General features: G+C 41.6%; 1 protein-coding gene across 3 annotated transcripts in view; it reads right to left on the bottom strand.

Moving 5' to 3' along the window:
- TMEM164 (transmembrane protein 164) overlaps positions 1–20,515 on the bottom strand; it is a 181,695-nt gene that overhangs the window by 52,492 nt on the left and 108,688 nt on the right. For all 3 annotated transcript variants that reach the window (XM_011951675.1, XM_011951673.1, XM_011951676.1), the window contains one exon: positions 13,445–13,511. In XM_011951675.1, coding sequence (XP_011807065.1) covers positions 13,445–13,511 — 67 coding nt within the window. The remainder of the gene's footprint in view (positions 1–13,444; positions 13,512–20,515) is intronic.

Here is a 20,515-nt window from a genome sequence, read left to right as displayed (position 1 = left end):
TGTGCCTCAAAGGATACAATCAAGCAAATGCAATGATAACCCACAGAATGGGAGAAAAATACTTCAAATTATATATCAGATAAGGGTCTAATATCCAGAAAGAACACTTATAACTGAACAATGAAAACAACCCAATTAAAACTTGGGAAAGGATCTGAAAAGATACTTCTCCAAAAAGACACATAAATAGCTAATAAGTACACGAAAAAGTGTTCAACATCATTAGTTATCAGCGAAATACCATTCAAAAATCCGAAATCTGAAATGTTCCTGAATACAAAACTTTTTGAGTACTGAAGTGATGCTCAAAAGAATGCTCATTTAAGCACTTCAGATTTTCAGACTAGGGATGCTCAACTGGTAAGTATAAAGTACAGCATTCCAACATCTGAAACACTTCTAGTTGTAAGCATTTTGGATAACGGATACTCAACCTCTACCACATCATACCCTCTAAAATGGCTATAATAAAAAAGACACAATAACAAGTGGTAGTGAGGATGCTGAGAACCTGGAATGCTCATTAATTGCTCATGGACATATAAAATGGTATAGCCACTTTGGAAAATAGTCTGGCAGTTACTCTAAAGGTTAAACACTGAGTTACCATTTGACCCAGCAATTCTACTTCTAGGTACATACTCCAAAGCAGACATTCAAACAGATAGCTTTATACAAATGTTCATAGAAGCATATTCACAATAGCCAAAAGGTAGAACCAACCCAAATGTACACTAACTGACGAATGGATAAACAAAATGTGATATATAATACATACGAATATTATTCAGCCAGAAAAAGGAATGAAGTACTGATACACGCAACAACATGGAGGAACCCTGAAAACACTGTGCTGAGTGAAAGAAGCCAGTCACAAAATGCCATATTGTATGGTTACATTTACATGAAATGTCCAGAATAGGCAAATCCATAGAGACGGAAAGTAGATTAGTGGTTTCCTGGGTCTGGAACAAGGAGAGAAGGAATAGGGATGATGCTAATGTTTACGCAGTTTCTTTTTGGGGTGATGCAAGTGTTCTAAAATTAGACTGTGGTGCTAGTTGAACAACTCTGTGAATATATTAAAAACACTGAATTGTATATTTTAAAAGGATAAACTTTTCATTTGTAAATGATATCTCAATTAAACCCCCTTCCCAAAAAGTTGTGACTAAAGTCAAAGAGAGAACAAGGCAAGTGCTCATTTGTGTAATGCTTTTAACTTTCCAAAGCTCTTTGTTATCTTTCCACTGTTATCTTTTGTTATCTCTGTTACTTTTTCTTTATAACTTATCTGAAAGGTAGAGAGGGCAAATTACAAATCCCATTTGAAAAATGGGGAAACTGATGTTTAATATGGTGAAATTAAATCCTTCAAAGCCCCAAGTTCCAGCCAGTGGCAGGGCAGAACGAGAACAAAGTGTACAGCAGAGCTGCCCTGGTTGCACACATTGGAATTGCCTGGAGTGCTTTTAAAAAATGAGTATGTGCAGAAAGATAAGTACCACATGTTCTCACTTATATGCGAGAGCTAACAAAGTTAATGTCATAGAAGGGGAGAGTAGAATGGTGGTTACTAGAGGCTGGGGAGGGTGGAGATAGGGAGGTTGGTTAACAGATACAAAACTATAGCTAGATCGAAGGAATAAGGTATAATGTCCTATAGCCATGTAGGGTGGCTATAGTTAACAATAATGTATTGTATATTTTCCAATAGCTAGGAGAGGATTTGAATGTTCCCAACACAAAGAAATGATAAACGCTTGAGGTGACAGATATGCTAATAAGATTGATTTGATCTTCGCACACTGTATCTAAATATCACAATGTACCTCCAAAATATGTGCAATTATTAGGTGCCAAAAATAAAATAATGTATAATTTTAAAATAAGTGTGTTTTGAAAGTGGCTCTGGGGACACTAATTGTGCAGCCAGCATTGAGAACCACTGATCCACAGACTAAGGAGTGAAAGCACTCACTAGATAAGGCTTCTATTGCATAAAGAAACACTGCTTGAAGTAGTGGCTCAAGGTGGAGAGAGAAGACATTGGGGAAGACTGCCAGAGGCTGTTCCTTCTAATGTGATTTTAGGAAGACAGGGCCAAGGCAAACAAGGGCCAAGGCAAACTAGTAAGCTCTGGAGGCAAACAGACTGCTGCCTGGCACTCACTGCTGCCACTCCCTAAATGGGCTGAAGGGCTTGGGCCTACTGACAAACCTAAAAGGCCTGGACATTTTATTTGAAAACCCAAAAAGGAGTGGGCCCAATTCACCTGTCAGGAGGGAGAAAAGCAGACTGGCCAGTTCCCTAATCAAACAGGCTGTCAATGAAACAAATGTGAAAAACAAAGACAGTGTTAGTCAATGTGGATAGGAAAGCCTGCCTAGGAATTTTAATCTCGCTCAGCAAGGCTAATGCAGAAACAAAGCCCCCTTCACATTACCAGCACTGAAAAGCTCAGGGAGCTGGGGCCAAAGCTCTGAAGACTAACATCAACAAGGGCATATACCTCCTCAGTGTTTAGGATAATATTAGTAGTAGTAGTAAAAACAACAGCATCTAACACTTATTGGTCACTTCCTATGTGCCAGGCACTGGGCTAAGTGCTTACCACACATCATCTCCATTCAACCAAGCACCATTGCACAGATAAGAAAATAAGGTCAGCAAGGTTAGGTATCTTACTCAAGGTCACACAGCTACAGGTAGAAGAGCCAGCCATAAAACTACAGACCAGCTGGTTCCAGGATTGGTACTTCTGACCACTACACTATAAACTCTTAACATCTATGCAGAGACAAAGAGACTTCCAGAATATGTAACAAACAATGTTAACAGTTGTTACTGCTCAATGATTTGTTTTATTCTATTTTTCCCTCCCCTACCCTCCCTTCCTTCCTTTCTTTAAGAAATAGCGTCTCGCTATGTTGCCCAGGCTTGTTTCAAACTCCTGTGCTTAAGTTATCCTCCTACCTCGCCCTCCCAAAGTGCTGGGATTACAGCTGGGAGCCACTGCACCTGGCCTCTATTTTTTTCTATTTTGAACATATATTACTTCTGTAAAGAAATGATACATAAGTGTATAAAGACAAAAGGCACAAAGCCTCCTCCTTTTTGTTTTTCGATGTCCAGAAAAATAATCACCTTTGCATTGGTGATGATTATTTTTAAATTTATACTTTTCTATATTTCACAAATTTTCAACAGTAAATATGTCTCTTGTTGTAATCAAGAAAATGGCATTATTTTAGGTGGTTGAAAAAATAATTCTCCTGGAAAAAAATATTATCTACCACCCCTCTGTCTTCGCACCCAAGATCCCAGGACATATGTGAGAGGGATCCCCAGAATTTCCCTAAGCAACACAGAGGTTCAGGTTGGCTGATGGATTCATTTATTCTATCTGTAGATACCTACCATGTGCTAAGTATCAGGCTATGTGGGGGTGAGCGACAAAACAAAAAACACTTGTCCTCAGCTCCAATGGGGCTTTCTACAAGTCAATTCACAATGAATCAAATGTTGCCATTTTTGAACTTTGAAGTATTTATTATTGATCTCCATCCATGCTCTACAATCTACTGCTTGGTTCATTAGACTTTGACTTCATTACAGATTTTACCTCATAAAGTGAGGTGGTACTTTGGCAAAGGCTGGAAAGGACACCAGCCACATGTGCGTGTACTGAAATGATGTGTACTTGAACATTTGGAATTTGGTGTCCAGGCATAATCCACTTGCACATGCACTCTGTGGAAACTATGGTCTTCAGAATTCGGGAAGAATGAGAATGGCAAAGCAGAAAAGAGTCCTGAATTTGAAGTAAGCAAATGGGAATTCTAAGTCTGTACTTCAGCTTACCATTATCTAACAGTGGACTCTGGAACAAACCTCTCTGTGTCTAATTTTTGTGTAACATGAGGGGTTTGAAGTAGTTCAGTGGTCCTCAATATTTTTATCCTATTAAACTGCTCACTTGAAAGAAAAAAGATATTGTCCTTACCCACAGAGAATAGGCGGAATATATGAATATATAGTCCAACCAAACTATGGATGAAATGAGTTATGTCCATGCCTCAAGAGATTACTGATTATCTGGTATTTAAGTTAAACAAAGAAATATACTGGGCCAGGCGTGGTGGCTCACGCCTATAATCACAGCACTTTGGGAGACCAAGGCAGGTGGATCATTTGAGGTCAGGAGTTCAAGACCAGCTTGGCCAACATGGTAAGACCCCGCCTCTGATAAAAATACAAAAATTAGCCGGGCATGGTGGCGCATGCCTGTGATCCCAGCTACTTGGGAGGCTGAGGCAGGAGAATTGCTTGAACCTGACAGGCAAAGGTTGCAGTGAGCCGAGATCACACCACTGCACTCCAGCCTGGGTGGCAGAATGAGACTTCAAAAAAAAAAAAAAAAGAGAGAGAAAGAAATACACTGGAGTAGTATTTATAGTAGAATTCCACGTGTGTAAGAAGCTGGAACCCAAAGAAACCAACAATCCTAGAAATATGAAAATCTTTATCTGCATGTACAAGCAAAGGATAAGTGTAAAAAGATACTTTTAACACAATTTACCCTTGAGGCAACAGGACTGAAAGCTGGTAAAATGATTAGTTTTTTCTTTATAGTCCTCTAAGTTACTTTTCAATGACCATGTATTATTTTTTTTCCTAGAACTTATCTGAAATAATTCACTGTATTTCACATATCTCATTTAAAAAAAAATCTTTTTCCTTTTATGGATACATAATATTTTAGAGATGTATGGGGTACATCTGAGTATTTATTGCATGCATACAATGTGCAATTATCAAGTCAGGTATTTGGGGTATCCATCCCTTTGAGTATTTGTCATTTCTATGTGTTAGAAACATTTCAAGTCCTCTCTTCTAGCTACTTTGAAATACACCATATATTATTGTTACTATAGTCATGAGCATCTACTATTTTTGTAACAAAAAAATCCAAAAAGTAAAATTGAGCCCCCAAATTGCTAATAGATACTGTATAAAATTTACCAAAAGGCAGTCATATAGCTGAATACTTAAAAATCAACCTCAATAACTAGGAAAGAAGAAGACCAAACCTTCCTCTGGTACAATGACCTTTGGTATCGGAAAGACCAAAGTTTCCATGCTAGTTCTGGCACTTCCTGTGTGCCCCCCCGTACAGGTTACTTAAACTTCCTAAGGCTCAGTCTGTAAAATGGACATGCTAATACACACTTCACAGGGTTTTGGTGAGGATCAAAGACTAATAATGGCTAACAGTGCAATGCTATTTGCTTTACACACATTAACTAACTTAATCCTCACAACAGCTTTATGAAATAGGCACTATTATCACCCCCATTTTATAGATGAGAGAACTGAGGCCCACAGAGGATAAGTAACTTGCCCAAGTTTGTTCTCCTTGTGTTTTCTCTGTCTCCCACCCCTGCCCCCTGCTACACACACACACACACCCACACACCACACACAAGGGAGTGGCCCAGCCAGAACATGAACCTAGAGAATCTGATTCCTGAGCCAATCCCCTTAACAACTACACTAGGGTGAGATATGTGTAAAAGAGCTATTCTGATTCCAAAGTCCCATCCACATATAAGAAATTCTTACTTGTGGAGGTTGAAAAGATAGGAAATGTATACAAAATCTAAATACTGTAAGGGTTAAGAGACATGACAGAAACAGTGTCTTCTTGTGATTTACAAATAAGTGGTAATGCCTCTGCATACAACTGGAATCCGTGACTCCCACCCTGCTCTTCAGAATCTCAATACGTGGTTGACTATTTTCTGCCTCCACGTCCATGTGTTCCCTTAGCTTGAACAGCCTCCTTCCTATGCAATTTGCATGCACATTCTAACCATCCTTCAAGGCTTGGCTCAGGCTTTATTTCTTCAGGAAGCCTTTCCAGACCACTTACTCCAGGAGGCTGTGTATTAAGGTACAAAGTGCACAGGTTTAGCTTTAGCACTTACATATGATGTAACTCTGAGCAAGTCGTTTAATCTGATCTAAACCTCAGTTTCCTCATATGTAAAATGGTGTTCTTATGAGAATTGAATAATATATATGTAAATTACCTGGAAAATAGTATGGGCTCAGTGAATGCTAATATTAATCTTTTTTCCCTTTCTTGAAGCATAGAGCAACTGCAATTTAGCAGTCAAGCCTGAATGCCTCGTACTTTTTGTTTTTTTTATTTGTGACAGGGTCTTGCTCTATCACCCAGACTGAAGTGCAATGTTGTGGGCCATAGCTCACCGCTACCTCGACCTCCTGGACTCAAGCCATCTTCCCACCTCAGCCTTGAGTCTCAAGTAGCTTGGATTATAAACATGTGCCACCACGCCCAGCTAATTTTTTATTTTTTGTAGAGACAGGGTCTTATATGTTGCTCAGGCTGGTCTCAAACTCCTGGGCTCAAGCAATCATCCTGCCTTGACCTCCCAAAATGTTGGGATTACAGGTATAAGCCACCATGCCCAACCGTGATTTTTCCTTTTTCATGTTCTCAACTTTAATACTGCCATAACTTTTCAAGCATTTATACCTTATCTTTCTAACTAAACTGCAAGTTCTTGGAGGACCAGGAATGTACACTGGTTGTTTTTGTATCTTCTGCAGCACATGGCATAATACTTAACACAGGAAAGTGCTCAATAAAAATCTGTGGATTGACTGGTGTGATCTAGGCTGGATTCATCAAGGATTTAAGACCCTCAAAGCTTAGTCTTAAAATAAAGCTAGTAAGTTGACATATTCTAGGATAGTCCCTAGAATTTGGTTTGGACCAGGAATCCCAAACTCATCTCAATACCCCCCACATCCTCAGACACAATGCATTCATCTGATCAGAAACACACTGGCCTTTGCAGAAGGTTGAGGCACTATTTTGCCTCACTCAATTCTTTAGAAAATTAATACCCCTTTTGAAACCAAGCTTTGTACACTTTAAGAACCCTCAGGATAATAAAGGGATATTCTGTCCTCAGTTCAGGTCCAAAATCCAAACTATCACTTTTCAAAATAGCCCAATTTGCCAGTCACAGAAATAACTTTTCTAGGTCAACTAGCACATTTTGACATGCCAATTAGCAAAGAGTGAGATTTTCAAGCTTATTTGCATCGGTGACAACAAAGTTTTTCCAGCAGCACACATGGGTACAAGGTGTGTCAGTGGAAAAGCTGCATCCCAAGAACATCGATATAATGTTTGTGAATGGAGGATAGACACCCAGTAATGACAGAATCATTACTATCTTCTTCCACTCAGTCTGAAGATTAGGAATATTCAAAAGAACCATCCTATCCAACAGAGCAAAAAGAACTGGGCAAAAGGAGAGTGGTAGTAAAGAGGGTAAAAAGGAACTAACTAACATAATAGATCAACAAGGATATATAATAATGGGCAAGTTTGATAATAAGATAATAATGTACCTGAGGCTTTAGGCCTTGAAGAAGAAAGGAGCTTGATGAAAAGAATAATTATCATGCTTCTTCTAGTAGAAGACAGATGGGTACAAACACAAATGCAGGCCAGGCTAGCGTTTTTGGTCTGGGAAGAGGGCTGATATAGTATCTTAACTTTCTTTTCTGTATCCAGTCTCCCTTGCTAAGAACATTCTGCATTCAGAAGAAACTCTCATGGGGGTTACAGGGCGAAAAGCAGAGCGCTGAGGTTGCAGCATGGGCCCAGTGTCTCATTTCAGGGCCAGATCACTAGCTTTGCACGTGAGTACCGTAACTGAAAATCTAAAATCTAATCTGTTCCATGGACACCCTACTTAGCTTCCACCTCTTGGCTTTAATTTCCTGAAAGTGGTTTATCCTGGATTGGATGAGTTTTTTTTTTTTTTTTTTTTTTTTTGAGACGGAGTCTCGCTCTGTTGCCCAGGCTGGAGTGCAGTGGCATGATCTCGGCTCACTGCAAGCTCTGCGTCCTGGGTTCACACCATTCTCCTGCCTCAGCCTCCCGAGTAGCTGGGACTACAGGGGCCCGCCACCACGCCCGGCTAATTTTTTGTATTTTTAGTAGAGACGGGGTTTCACCATGTTAGCCAGGATGGTCTTGAACTTCTGACCTCGTGATCCGCCCACCTCAGCCTCCCAAAGTGCTGAGATTACAGGCATGAGTCACCGCGCCTGGCTGGATGATATTCTTTGCAAAGTTATGGGTATAGATAAGGAACCCAGCATCACCATCAGGACAAATGGCCAGTGGCTATAACAAGGAACTCACAAACTAGACGGCATATCTATTCCCTAAACTATGAACTATTTATAGCCTAGGCAGGAAGACATTAACATGGGATCCATAGGTGGGCTTACAGAGGGGAGGGGGGCTAGGAGAGGAAGTGGTAGTCTGTGTCCCTCCTGAAATTGTCTGCAAAATTGTGTGTAAGTGCATTTATCTAGGAAGAGGCTCTATCACCAGCACACAACCTCTCCCTGAATTTCATTCATGGAATAGAAAAATAACTCTGAAGTCTCAGTCAAGAGATGTGGGTTCTGGGAGCACCCACCTTGACTACTTAAACCAGTCATTTATCCTCCTAAATTCACCCTCTGGAAGATAAGATTACATCAGACAAGCTTTGAGCTCCCTGCTAATCTAATAATCAATAGGTTCATGATGTACTTCCCCTCCTTCCCTCCAAGAAACAAAAGGGCGTATCACTGGAAATCACCCTTTAATATAATTTATCTGAATCCAGAAAGAGACCCTTTTTCCAGAATCCTAGGTGTAAAGAGCACTTACTTGTAATATAGGTCACTGGAACACACAGTCCTTCTTTTAGGGTTCAGCTTTGAAGATGGAGAACGCAGAGAAACTGAAGCCTAGGCATTCTCTAGCTGATTTGCAAACCCCGGTGCCAGTAAGTCACAGAGCAGAGCAGAGCACTAGAAATTCACTGAGGACCCCACATCCTTTAGCTGACTGTGGCAACTACTTCGAACGCCCTCTCACTGTCTTTGTGTATGTGAGTATATGTATATCTATGGTACCGGTACACACAATGATCAGTTCATTTTATTTTTCTTGTTTCCTCATTACTGCTAATGAGCAACAAAATAAAATAATTAAAAAGATAAAGGGCCAAGAAGGAAGGGCAAAAGTCAAAAGCTGTCTTCCTGCCTAATTGGATCATCAGGTTTAAGAAAGAGTTGCCAATCTTCATGTGTCTCATGTGAAGTCAATCTGAGCTCAACTAAGGGGCTGCAAGGCAAAACTCCCTAAAGCCAGAGTAGTCCAAGAGGGGTCCCAATCATCTAAAAGAACCAGACCTAACCCAATTGCAAATACATAGGCAAATGGAGACATCCCCAGCTTTTCTAAGTTCTTTTCTTTAGAAAAAGAGCACAAAGATTGACCAGATTGACCGGAATCACTAGTTAAGAGACAGTCCAACAAAGAAGTTTCAATGTCAGGAAAGGTTACTTGAAGATTTTTGATAAGTTAGTTGACTACAGCCTCACATTTATTTGGAAAGTACTAGCTGTTAATGTAACAGATATACCAGTACATCTGCTATGACATGGGGGAAAAGGAAGGAGGAAGGAAAGCAGGGTTGGGGGAAGAAACAATGGTTTCTATGTAGGGTAGTATGGGTGCTATGAGCTGAATTGTGTCCCCCCAAAATTCGTACGTTGGAGCCCTAACTCTTAGTACTTCAGAATGTGACTGTACGGTATTTGCAGATAGGGCCTTCAAAGAGGTGATTTGGTTCAAAGGAGGCCATCAGAGTGGGCTCTATGCAATCAGATGTGTGTCCTTAGAAGAGGAAATTTGGCTAAACGAGAGACACTAGGGATGTGTGTGTAGAGAAAGGACCATGAGAAGAGGAAGCATGAGGGTGGCCATCTGCAAGCCAGAGAGGCCTCAGAAGAAACTAACCTTGCTGGCACTTTGATCTTGGGAATAGTAATAGTACCTTGCCTCATAAGTTTATTGCAATGATTAAACAAATTAAGCCATGTAAAGCACTTAGAACAGTGGCACATAGCAAGCACTCAAGAATCAGCAGCTGATAGTGCTGCTACTGTTACTTTGTATTTTTTTAAAGATGGGGTCTCACTCTGTTGCCTAGGCTGGAGTGCAGTGACATGATCATAAATCACTACAGCCTTGAACTCCTAGGTTCAAGTGATCCTCCCACCTCAGGAGGGAGGGAGGAAGTCTCAAGCAGCCTGGATTACAGGCTTGCACCACCATGTCCAGTTAATTTCTATTTATTGATGTATTTATTTATTTGGAGGCGGAGTCTCGCTCTGTCACCACTTGGAGTGCGGTGGCACGATCTCAGCTCACTGCAATCTCCACCTCCTGGGTTCAAGTGATTCTCCCGCCTCCGCCTCCCAAGTAGTTGGAATTATAGGTGCACGCCACCATGCCCAGCTAATTTTTGTATTTTTAGTACACATGGGGTTTCACCATGCTGCCCTCGATCTCCTGATCTCATGATCTGCCTGCCTCAGCCTCCCAAAGTGCTGGGATTACAGGCCACCAGGCTCAGCCGATTTTTAACTTTTTTTTTTAAGAGATGAGTTCTCACTGTGTTGCTCAGATTGGTCTCAAACTCCTGGCCTCAAGTGATCCTCCCACCTCAGCCTCCTGAGTAGCTGGGACCACAGGTGTGAGCCACTGCACCCAGCAACTGCTACTGTTATTGATAAAGGGACTAAGGCTACTTCAGCAGACCTAGGGAGATATGTACCTTTTGTGTAACAATATTGACGGAATGAAAACTTCACCACCAGCTTTCTAACTGATTTCAGGTATGTAATGGAGCATTTTGGGGCCCTCATTCTCATGCTTCTACGGTGAGAATCAAAATTTCTGTTTACGTTCAATGACTTTGCAAGAAGATTATTTGGTTTTCATTGGGGGAAAGGTCCTACTAGAAAGAGAGCTGAAGGTGGCCTATCTAGAGGAACTATATCTATCCACCTCAGCAGGTGCTGTTTGGCCAGACTTGTGGGCTGGAAACACTCCAATTCAGGATCATTAACTCTGTTAGTCTAGGGGGAGATTTTCTGATGCACCTTCCTTTTCTGGGATCTGACAGAGCTGCTGAAATTTGAGAAAGCAGCTCTCTATCTGCCTGACCTCTCAGTCTCCTGAGAAAACAGGTACAAGGGGGAGCAGAGAGATGGTAAGATAGCATTGGATCTACTTTTCTGCCCTAGCAGGTTACCTCTACAGGCAGGAAGTAACTTCTGCTCCAACCCTGTTCCACTTCCCTGAGGCAGGAAGGACTTCAGCTGTGGTATGAGAAATTCGCCGTTTTTTGTTAACTGTTAAGTTTTTCAATTTGGTTTATTTTTACCATTCTTTGGAATTATCCCCCCTACCTCTGAGACCAAGGCAGGAGTTCTGATTCTACAGTTCACCAGGTGAAGTCAGGCAAGTCACAGACCATGGGAGATGTAGAAGGCAAGGCAACAGTGCCTGTGTCAGTGGCCTGTGCCTACTGATCCCAGCTCACAGGGGAATGTTGAACCAAGTGCACCCTATTAAGACAGAGGCTGTGCCCCCTGCACTCCCCAACACAGACGTTACCCTCCATCAAAAGCTCAAATGCTTTATCTGTAAGACGCTTTGGGGTCCTTGGCAGAAAAGATCTAGTCCATATAAGCTACCTTGGGAGTCCTGTTAAAATGCAAATTCTGATGCAGGTGGCCCCTGAAATTCTGCATGTCTAACAAGCAACACCCATGTGATGCTGATCCTAGGACCATACTTTGAGTTACACACTTGGAGTAACTGTGAGTTATGAACAACTGGGACAGTGATTCTCCAAGAGTGGTCTAAGGACCCCCTGCATCGGCATCACTTGGGGACTTGTTACAAACATTCAGTCCCTGCCATTACTTGCAGACTCTCTCAATCAGACCTTCTGGGGATGGTGCCTGACAAGCCTCACGTTTGACAAGGCCTTCAGTTGACTGCTATGAACATTACATTTCAGAATCATTGCACGAAATCAGGGGTTCTCAACTCCCACTCCATGCTAGAATCACCTGGGGAACTTTTTAAAACACAATGCTCTCATCACAGATCCTGAACTCATCCTCTCCAAGGGCAGGGCAGGGCATCAGTGTTTGTTTTTAATTTTATTTCTAACTGACGAATAGCTGTGGGTACTTATAAGGTACATACAGTATGATGTTTTGATATATGTTTGCATTGTGAAATGATTAAATCAAGCTAATTAGGTGAGCCTAGAACATATTAGGGTTCAAAATTGCTGCTTTAGATGAATGCTTTCTCTGTTAATTTCTACTGATATATGACATGCATCTTGAAAACTGTAATTATCATAAAGGTATACATGAATATTTGTGGGGAGGAGATGACAGAAATATTTGTGGAGAGGGAGCAAAGCATAGCTGTGGTTTTAGGATCAAGAGGCTTAGGCTCCAATCCTAACTGCCACTTGGAATTTTACTCCCTGAGAAAAATTTTCTTCCTCTAAAAAACAAGAGGCCATAATTCTTGCCCTGTCTACCTCAAACACTGTTATGCAAAAAGCCTTGTACACTGTAAAATGCTATCCAAAACTGAGGATTATCAATTAAAGATTTAAACTACGATCTTAATGTTTAAGGCAAATTTAAGTCAGAAAGCAGTAGTAATAATTTTACAAGTGATTTCTTTTTCTGAGCTTCTCAATGTGACCTGCTAATCCCTCCACAGTCCCACATTTGGGATTCTGAGGACACAGCTCTGCCAGCCCAGCATTGTAGCTCCTGCTTCTTTCTGGGCTGGTTTATCACCAGCCTGCTGCTGCGACCATGGGATTCTCCCTGCTAGCCACTAGGGGCTGTTTGGTCCAGACTGGCCCCTGGGTTTGGGTGAATGGGGAAGGAATCTAATTCTTGCCCTAGGAAGTCCTTGGAGAAGTAGACAGGCTATGAGGTTCCCACAGCAAATTACTCAAGGCCAGTGTGGCTGAATCTTAGGACACCTGAAAGCTCCTTTCTTTCCATTAAACCTCTCAAAGAATTTGTATAGGTTTCTTTGGTCTGCCCTGGTTATTTTCCTTTTTTATTTTTTTGAGACCAAATCTCACTCTGTCGCCCAGGCTGGAGTGCAGTGGCACAACATTGACTCACTGCACTCTCTGCCTCCCGGGTTCAAGTGATTCTTCTGCCTTAGCTTCCCGAGTAGCTGGGATTGCAGGCAAACACCACTATGCCTGGCTAATTTTTGTATTTTTAGTAGAGATGGGGCTTCACCATGTTGACCAGACTGGTCTCAAACTCCTGACCCCAAGTGATCTGCCCGTCTCAGCCACCCAAAGTGCTGGGATTACAGGCATGAGCCACTGCGCCCAGCCAGCTATATGTATATTTTTTAAATCACATGGGCATATGGACAAGTACTGCTTTGGATGTTGCTGGTACATTCCTAGAAGAGGCTACTTACCAGCCGAGTGTTTACCACAGGAAACAGCAATGCCAGAAGAGCTCCATTCAACATGTGCATCTGTAGCCTAGTGGAGGAGAAAGATAAAGTTCAGGTCATACTCAGACCCTGATACAAAGGGAGAAAAAAGACATGTCACGTTAAGCCACACCATATGGAAGAGAACTATGTATACAAGTTGCTCTCTGTGGAAAATGGCACTAGAGTTTGCACAAAATAAATTAAAAGTGGCATATTTTGTATTAACTGAAATGTTCTGAAGAGCACCATCACTGGCTCAGAATCCCCTGAACACCTCCTGAACATGCTTTGGTTACACCACTTTATTACATAATGAGCTCTGTGCTCCCTAAACATTCAGTCAGTCCCAATCAACAGCTTCAACTGCTACAGCTTGGGCGGCATTAGAAAAGGGGAACTACGGGAGGTAAGTGTTCTGTTATTACAGTAGAAACCTATTTATTATAACATGGCTGCTTATTTACACTATCATGTATAATCCTTTTCCCCAGAGACCTAGACAGAAAAATATTGCTATAACCCAGGAAGCCAACTGCAGTGTTTTGTAAACTATATTTCCCCACTTTCTTAGAAATGCCCTCAGGAGCAAAAGTGGGCAGCCTTCCAGGCTTTCATTTACATATTGGGCTCTGTGACTTAAAAGCAAAACAAAAAAAGAAAAAATAAGAAGAAAACCACTGGTCTCCAGCACTGGTTAATGATACTGTTTCCCAATCCCAATGCCAGACTTGTTAAAGTACATGCATATTAGAAACCCTTCATAAGTCAAGCACAATTAACTCAGGAACAAAGCCTGCTTGTGAGGGCTCTGGGGATGGATTTAAGCAGCTTCTTTCATTATTAAAGGAAAATGGTTCTTTACTACTAAGAGAGATGAAAAGAAGGACAGTCTGTTCCTCTTGAAGAAACATTGATTTGATGGGTTATGGACAACCACCACAGAGGCAACATGCCTCTTGGACCTCAACACTAGCTGCAGGTCGATATCAATCTCAATCTCTCTCTCTCTCTCTCTCACACACACACACACGCTCACACACACGCTCACACAGCATACCCCCATGCCCTGGCTGGGAAAACAGTCCACATGTTGAAGACTCCCTAGAACTTCAGCTCTTCTCTTGGCACTCATAGATGTGTTTGTAAGACTAAGAGATGTGGCTGGGTGCGGTGGCTCATGCCTATAATCCCAGCATTTTGGGAGGCAGAGGCTGGCGGATCACCTGAGGTCGGGAGTTCGAGACCACCCTAGCCAATATGGCAAAACCCCATCTCTACTAAAAATATAAAAATTAGCCAGGCATGGTGGCAGGTGCCTGTAATCCTGGCTACTCGGGAGGCTGAGGCACAAGAATTGCTTTAACTCAGGAGGTGGAGGTTGCAGTGAACCAAGATCATGCCACTGCACTAAAGCCTGGGTGACAGAGTGAGACTCGGGGAGGGGAGGGGAGGGGAGGGAAGAAGGGAAGAAGGGAAGGGAGAAAGACTAAAAGATGTTATAAGAAGACCCCGGAGAATGGCACAGAAACCCCAAGACTTCTTTTCACTTCCCCAGTCTGTTTCTTCCTATTGTTCTTTGTCACCAAAACTTTGTGAGTAGTGATGGTGTGCACTTAATATATTCCAGCCATCTTTAATCAAGAACCAGAAGAAAAATAATAATATTCCAGGCAAGTATCTGGTTAACTGCTTTACATGAACTTTCTTGCTTAATTTTTATACCAATCTTCTGAGATAGGTACAATTACTTTTCCCATTTTGTTGATAAGGAAACAAGTTTCAGAGAAGTGAGGTGATCTGGTCAACATCACACATAAGAGAGTAGAGTCAGAGTTCAAAACCAGGTTGATCTGACTCCAGACCCCAAACTCTTACATCTCTCTTGCTGCCTTGTATAGAAGCCCCTGGTCCCTTCCTCCTGCCAAAGTATGACCTCAGGTGGAGGGTTAGAATGTTCCTCTTTCCTTCCTTTTAGTTTCAAGGGTCTCTCCATCTCCTCCTTCATTCCCTGCCCCTAGCTTAATAAGATTTCAAAGGATGCCTAAAGTGGAAAAGGCTGTTTGGCTACCCAAGGCCATCACACTCCCTCAGGTTAATAAGGCTTGACTTGGTCCATAAAAGGGAAGAGGCACACCAATGCAATGTCATTCCAGCCTCCCTGGGGCTGGCCAGGTTACCACAACCCTTTTTCAGCAGTGTCATTCAAAGTGGCACTCCGTGTCTGACAAACCTGACAAACGGAGTACTAAAAATTCTGGCTCAAGCCTTAGAATCTACAGCAGGAGCTATTAACAGCCATTCCAGGCCTTCAGTGAAGTAGAATCTGGCTTAATCCCGCCCCTGGGCCCTCCTATGTGACAGCCACAACATAAAGACTCACCCTGGGAGAGCAAAAAAAAATCACATCAACAGTCCAGATCAAAGTTGGATTCTGGGCTGGGCGTGGTGGCTCACACCTGTAATCCCAGCACTTTGGGAGGCCGAGGCAGGAGGACCACTTGAGGTAGGGAGTTCAAGACCAGCCTGGCCAACATGGCGAAATCCCGTCTCTACTAAAAACACAAAAATTAGCTGGGCAAGGTGGCAGGTGCCTGTGGTCCCAGCTACTCAGGAGGCTGAGGCAGGAGAATCACTTGAACCTGGGAGGCAGAGGTTGCAGTGAGCCAAGATCATGCCATTGCACTCCGGCCTGGGTGACAAAGCGAGACTGCATCTCAAAAAAAAAAAAAAAGGCTGGATTCTGGTGCCAGGCTTTGCTATGGACCTCACACGAAATGTTAGCATTTGCACAGGGTCAATTAGGCATTTGGGCATCAAAAGTTAAATCTTGAGGTTGATGGAACTGATAAGGGCCTATGGATGGCCAAAGATGAAGATAAAACTAACATAAAGATCCAAAACAGTTAAGTCCCTAGATAAAGACAAGCATTGCTCTGGGTTCTCAAAATTCAGTTTATGCAAGCTATATATATGCCAGAGGGTGAATTATCTTTAATATATAAAGAAGCCTTACATATTAATAATCACAAACATTTCTAACATGTATTGAACATTTCTATGTGCAAATCACTGGGCTAAGGATTCAAATACATCATCTCATTCAGTCATCAGAGTTTTTATTATAACCACCATCATCTTCATTTCATAGCGGAGAAAACCAAAGCTCCAAGTGATTAAGTGATCTGCCCAAGATCAAACACATAATAAGTGACAGAGGCTGAAGTCAAGCTCAGATGTCACCAAGTTTCAAGCTTGTGTTTTTGCCATTGTACTCTGCTTTAAATCTATGGCATGAATGTTACATATGTTCTGTGTGTGTGTATGTGTGTCTGTGTGTCTGTGTTTCTGTGTGTGTATGTATCAGACTGCAGGCCAGGAAGGAAAAAGTTCTTGAATGCCACTGGGGCAAGGAAGGTCATGCCTAAACCCCTTGTGTGTTCTGTGGCAACTATCCTGATCACACAACTACATTGTCCTTTACAGACAAAGCACAGCTCTACAGGTAAATGACTGACCAACTCAGAAGCAGAGGCTTTTGTTTTAACTTTATACCCACCCACAGCCTGCCACAAAAATTTGTATTGGGTATGGCAAATGGCTATAGGGCCACTAGAAAGTCCTGTGAGGGAGTTCCCTCATCTGTACAATAGGAACCATAATAGTACCCAACTCATAGGATTGTTATAGGGAATTATATTTATAAAATGCATTAAAATGTGCATGGCATATAGTAAGACTCACATAAAACGTTTGTTAAATAAATGGTGAAGAATTCACCTAAAGCCTCCTCAAGATGGATGAATGGATGATGGATGGATGGATGGATGGGTGGATGGATGGAAGGGAGGAAGGAAGGAAGGAAAGAAGGAAGGGAGGAAGGGAGGGAGGGAGGGAGGGAAACAAGGAAAGGAAGGATGGGAAGGGAAAAAGGAATAGAAAAAAAAACATATGAGAGACAAACTATTTAAAAAATTCAAAGTGTCAGAAAGAGGTCCAGAGAAAGCAGATGGACAGACTGAAGGCCAGAACCAAAAAATAGAGCTTGGGGACAGACTTATATTTAGTTAGTCATACTTATAAACCTCCTTGCCAGCTCGGAGTATTGGTCATTGTATTATATATACAGTTGATCTTTGAACAATGTGGAGGTTAGGGGCACTGACTTCCTGAGCAGTCTAAAACCTGCCTATAACTTTTAACTCCTCTAAAACTTAACTACCAATAGCTTACTGTTGACTAGAAGCCTTACTGAGATCAATTAACACAAATTTTGTATGTTATATGTATTATATATTGTATTCTTACAGAGAAGAGAAAACATTAAGAAAGTCATGAGGAAGAGAAAATACATTTAGAGTACTGTACTACATTTATCAATACCGTAAGTTTGCATCATCTGTTCACAAGATGAATCATCCATCTAAAATAGTGGGCAACTGCAGCTGCAGACCTCAATCTATCAAGCAATTCAACTTTTCCTTGTAATGTCTTAACTTTTCTCTGCTTCTTGGGAGCACTTCAGCATGACTAGTGCACTTTGTATGGGTCCTCTGGTGTTATTCAACATTTATGGTATTGCACTAAACATGATGAAAAATGCGAGAACCACAAGGATCACTTTTTATTGGGATCCACCATTTACTGGAGAAAGAACAGCCTATTCAGAGATGATTAGGGGCACAGGGCATTATAAGGGATACTCACAACACCTGAGCTCACCGCAAGACGTGGCCATAAAATTATTACAGGAGTACAGTATGTACTACAGTTAATTTTATGTGGTTATGCTTTAATACTGCATCTTTATATCTGTTTGCATCTCTCAATTATGATGGCACAATGTACAGTCTATAAGTGTGTACATAAGCTTTGATAAATTTTAACTTCTTATAATATATTGTGTATATTTTAGAGTAGTAAACTATAAAATACACTAGTGTCTACATATATTTATTCATTCATGACATACTTAACCTTATCTTAATCTTTTTCAATATTTCTAGACCATAAGACTTGCGTGCAAATTTTTTCAAATTGTCAAAAATCTCCAAACCTTTTTCCAATACATTTATTGAAAAAATCTGCTTCTAAGTGGACCTGCATAGCTCAAACCCATGTTGTTCAAGGGTCGACCCTTCCCTCATGTTTTCTACCCTGTTTAGTGTGATACTGTAACCACTGAGTAACACCAGGGAATCCAGATGAAGTGCCACTAGTCATGCTGGAAGTGCTCCCAAGAAGCAAAGAAAAGCCATGACATTACAAGAGAAAGTTGAATTGCTTGATATGCAGCATATATTTTATTTTCTGTATATTGTGGTATTTTGATATCTTTAAAAACCTTTCTGGCTAGAGACAGCCTGCCCCCACCCCCATACTCCAGCCAATTCTTAGAGATAGCAAGTAGTCAGCCAGAAACATGCCTTTGATATGCAAACTAACAAATCCAAAGCCAGAGCTCCTCTATCTGTCCCTTACACCCCAGGAGGCTATATTCCTCTTCCTTAATCGCCCCAGGGCCAGATACCAGGCAACTAGGGTACACCCCTACAGCTTAGAGGCCTGCTGAAATTATTCGAACTAGCCAATCCTTAACTATTCACCCTGTCCTGCCTTGCTTTTCCTGTGGAAACCCCAATAAAGGCAGTGGTCTAAAACTTCCTCCTTGCTCCTATCTCCTGCCTCCTGACCACCCTAATGTCTTTCCCAAGTGGCCTTGCCTAGTATCCCAGGCCTCCTGTCTCTAGGACCTGTGAATATAATAAACTTTGTTTTTTCCTTACCCTCTCCTTTGTCTGCTCTTGTGGCCACATCTGACTGATCATCACAAAAGAACACAAGAAAACCATTATTACTGTCACAAACATTTCCTATAAGCTTTTTTGGTTTTGTATAGGATGCTACACTGAGTCTGCTTAGCTGGTAAGAATCTGAGGCAATATGGCAAGCACCATGGTTTTGATTCTCTTCTGGATCAGTTAATTTTGTTAAATTTAGTTCCACAAACATTAGCCAATCCATTACTGTGTGCCTAACATTGTTGCAGGTATTGTAGGGAAAAGAAGATCAGTGTAAGTAAGACACAGTATCTGCCCTCAAAAAGCTAACAATTTTTATGAGAAGGCAAGAAGTGAAATAACTAGAGGAAATGTACAATGGTTAAGGGGGGTTGGAATCAAGTCTACATTCCATCCCATCTCTACCATTTACCCACCAAATGACTATGGACAAATCACTTAAAATATGTGTCAATTTCTGGGCAGGCACAGTGGCTCACGCCTGTAATCACAGCACTTTGGGAGGCCGAGGCGGGCAGATCACAAGGTCAGAAGATCCAGACAATCCTGGCTAACACAGTGAAACCCCGTCTCTACTAAAAATAAAAAAATTAAAAAAAATTAGCCGGACGTGGTGGCAGGCGCCTGTAGTCTCAGCTACTGGGGAGGCTGAGGCAGGAGAATGGCGGGAACCTGGGAGGCGGAGCTTTCAGTGAGCTGAGATCGCGCCACTGCACTCCAGCCTGGGCGACACAGCGAGACTCTGTCTCAAAAAAAAAGCGTCAATTTCCTCACAATTGGTAATGGAACTAAAAACAGTACCTACTGAAAAGATTAGAGAATTTAATAAAATAAGACCATGTAAAGTGATCAATGTAGTGCCTAGGATATAATAAGCACTCAATATACAGTGGCTGTATTATCCTTAATAGATCAATGTAAATGCATATTATTCATAACAAATGAAGCTATTATGATCCTTCACGAGATGAATTCTATTTCAATTTAGTACTTGACAACAATCAAGAACAAAAAGATATGGAACAGATGACAAATTATCTGGATGACTGGAAAGGCAAATTCATAGAGAGGAATTCTCAAAGGAAATTATAAAATATTTTGAACTGAACAACAACAAAAAAAGATGCCAGTAACAGGAAATTTTTGTTTTTTAAGACAGTCTCGGCCGGGCGCGGTGGCTCAAGCCTGTAATCCCAGCACTTTGGGAGGCCGAGACGGGCGGATCACGAGGTCAGGAGATCGAGACCATCCT

The sequence above is a fragment of the Colobus angolensis genome, unplaced genomic scaffold (assembly GCF_000951035.1).
Source record: "Colobus angolensis palliatus isolate OR3802 unplaced genomic scaffold, Cang.pa_1.0 Scaffold324, whole genome shotgun sequence".
Taxonomy (NCBI): Eukaryota; Metazoa; Chordata; class Mammalia; order Primates; family Cercopithecidae; genus Colobus; species Colobus angolensis.
The sequence above is the reverse complement of the archived record's forward strand: the minus strand, read 5'-3'. Positions and strand labels throughout refer to the sequence as shown.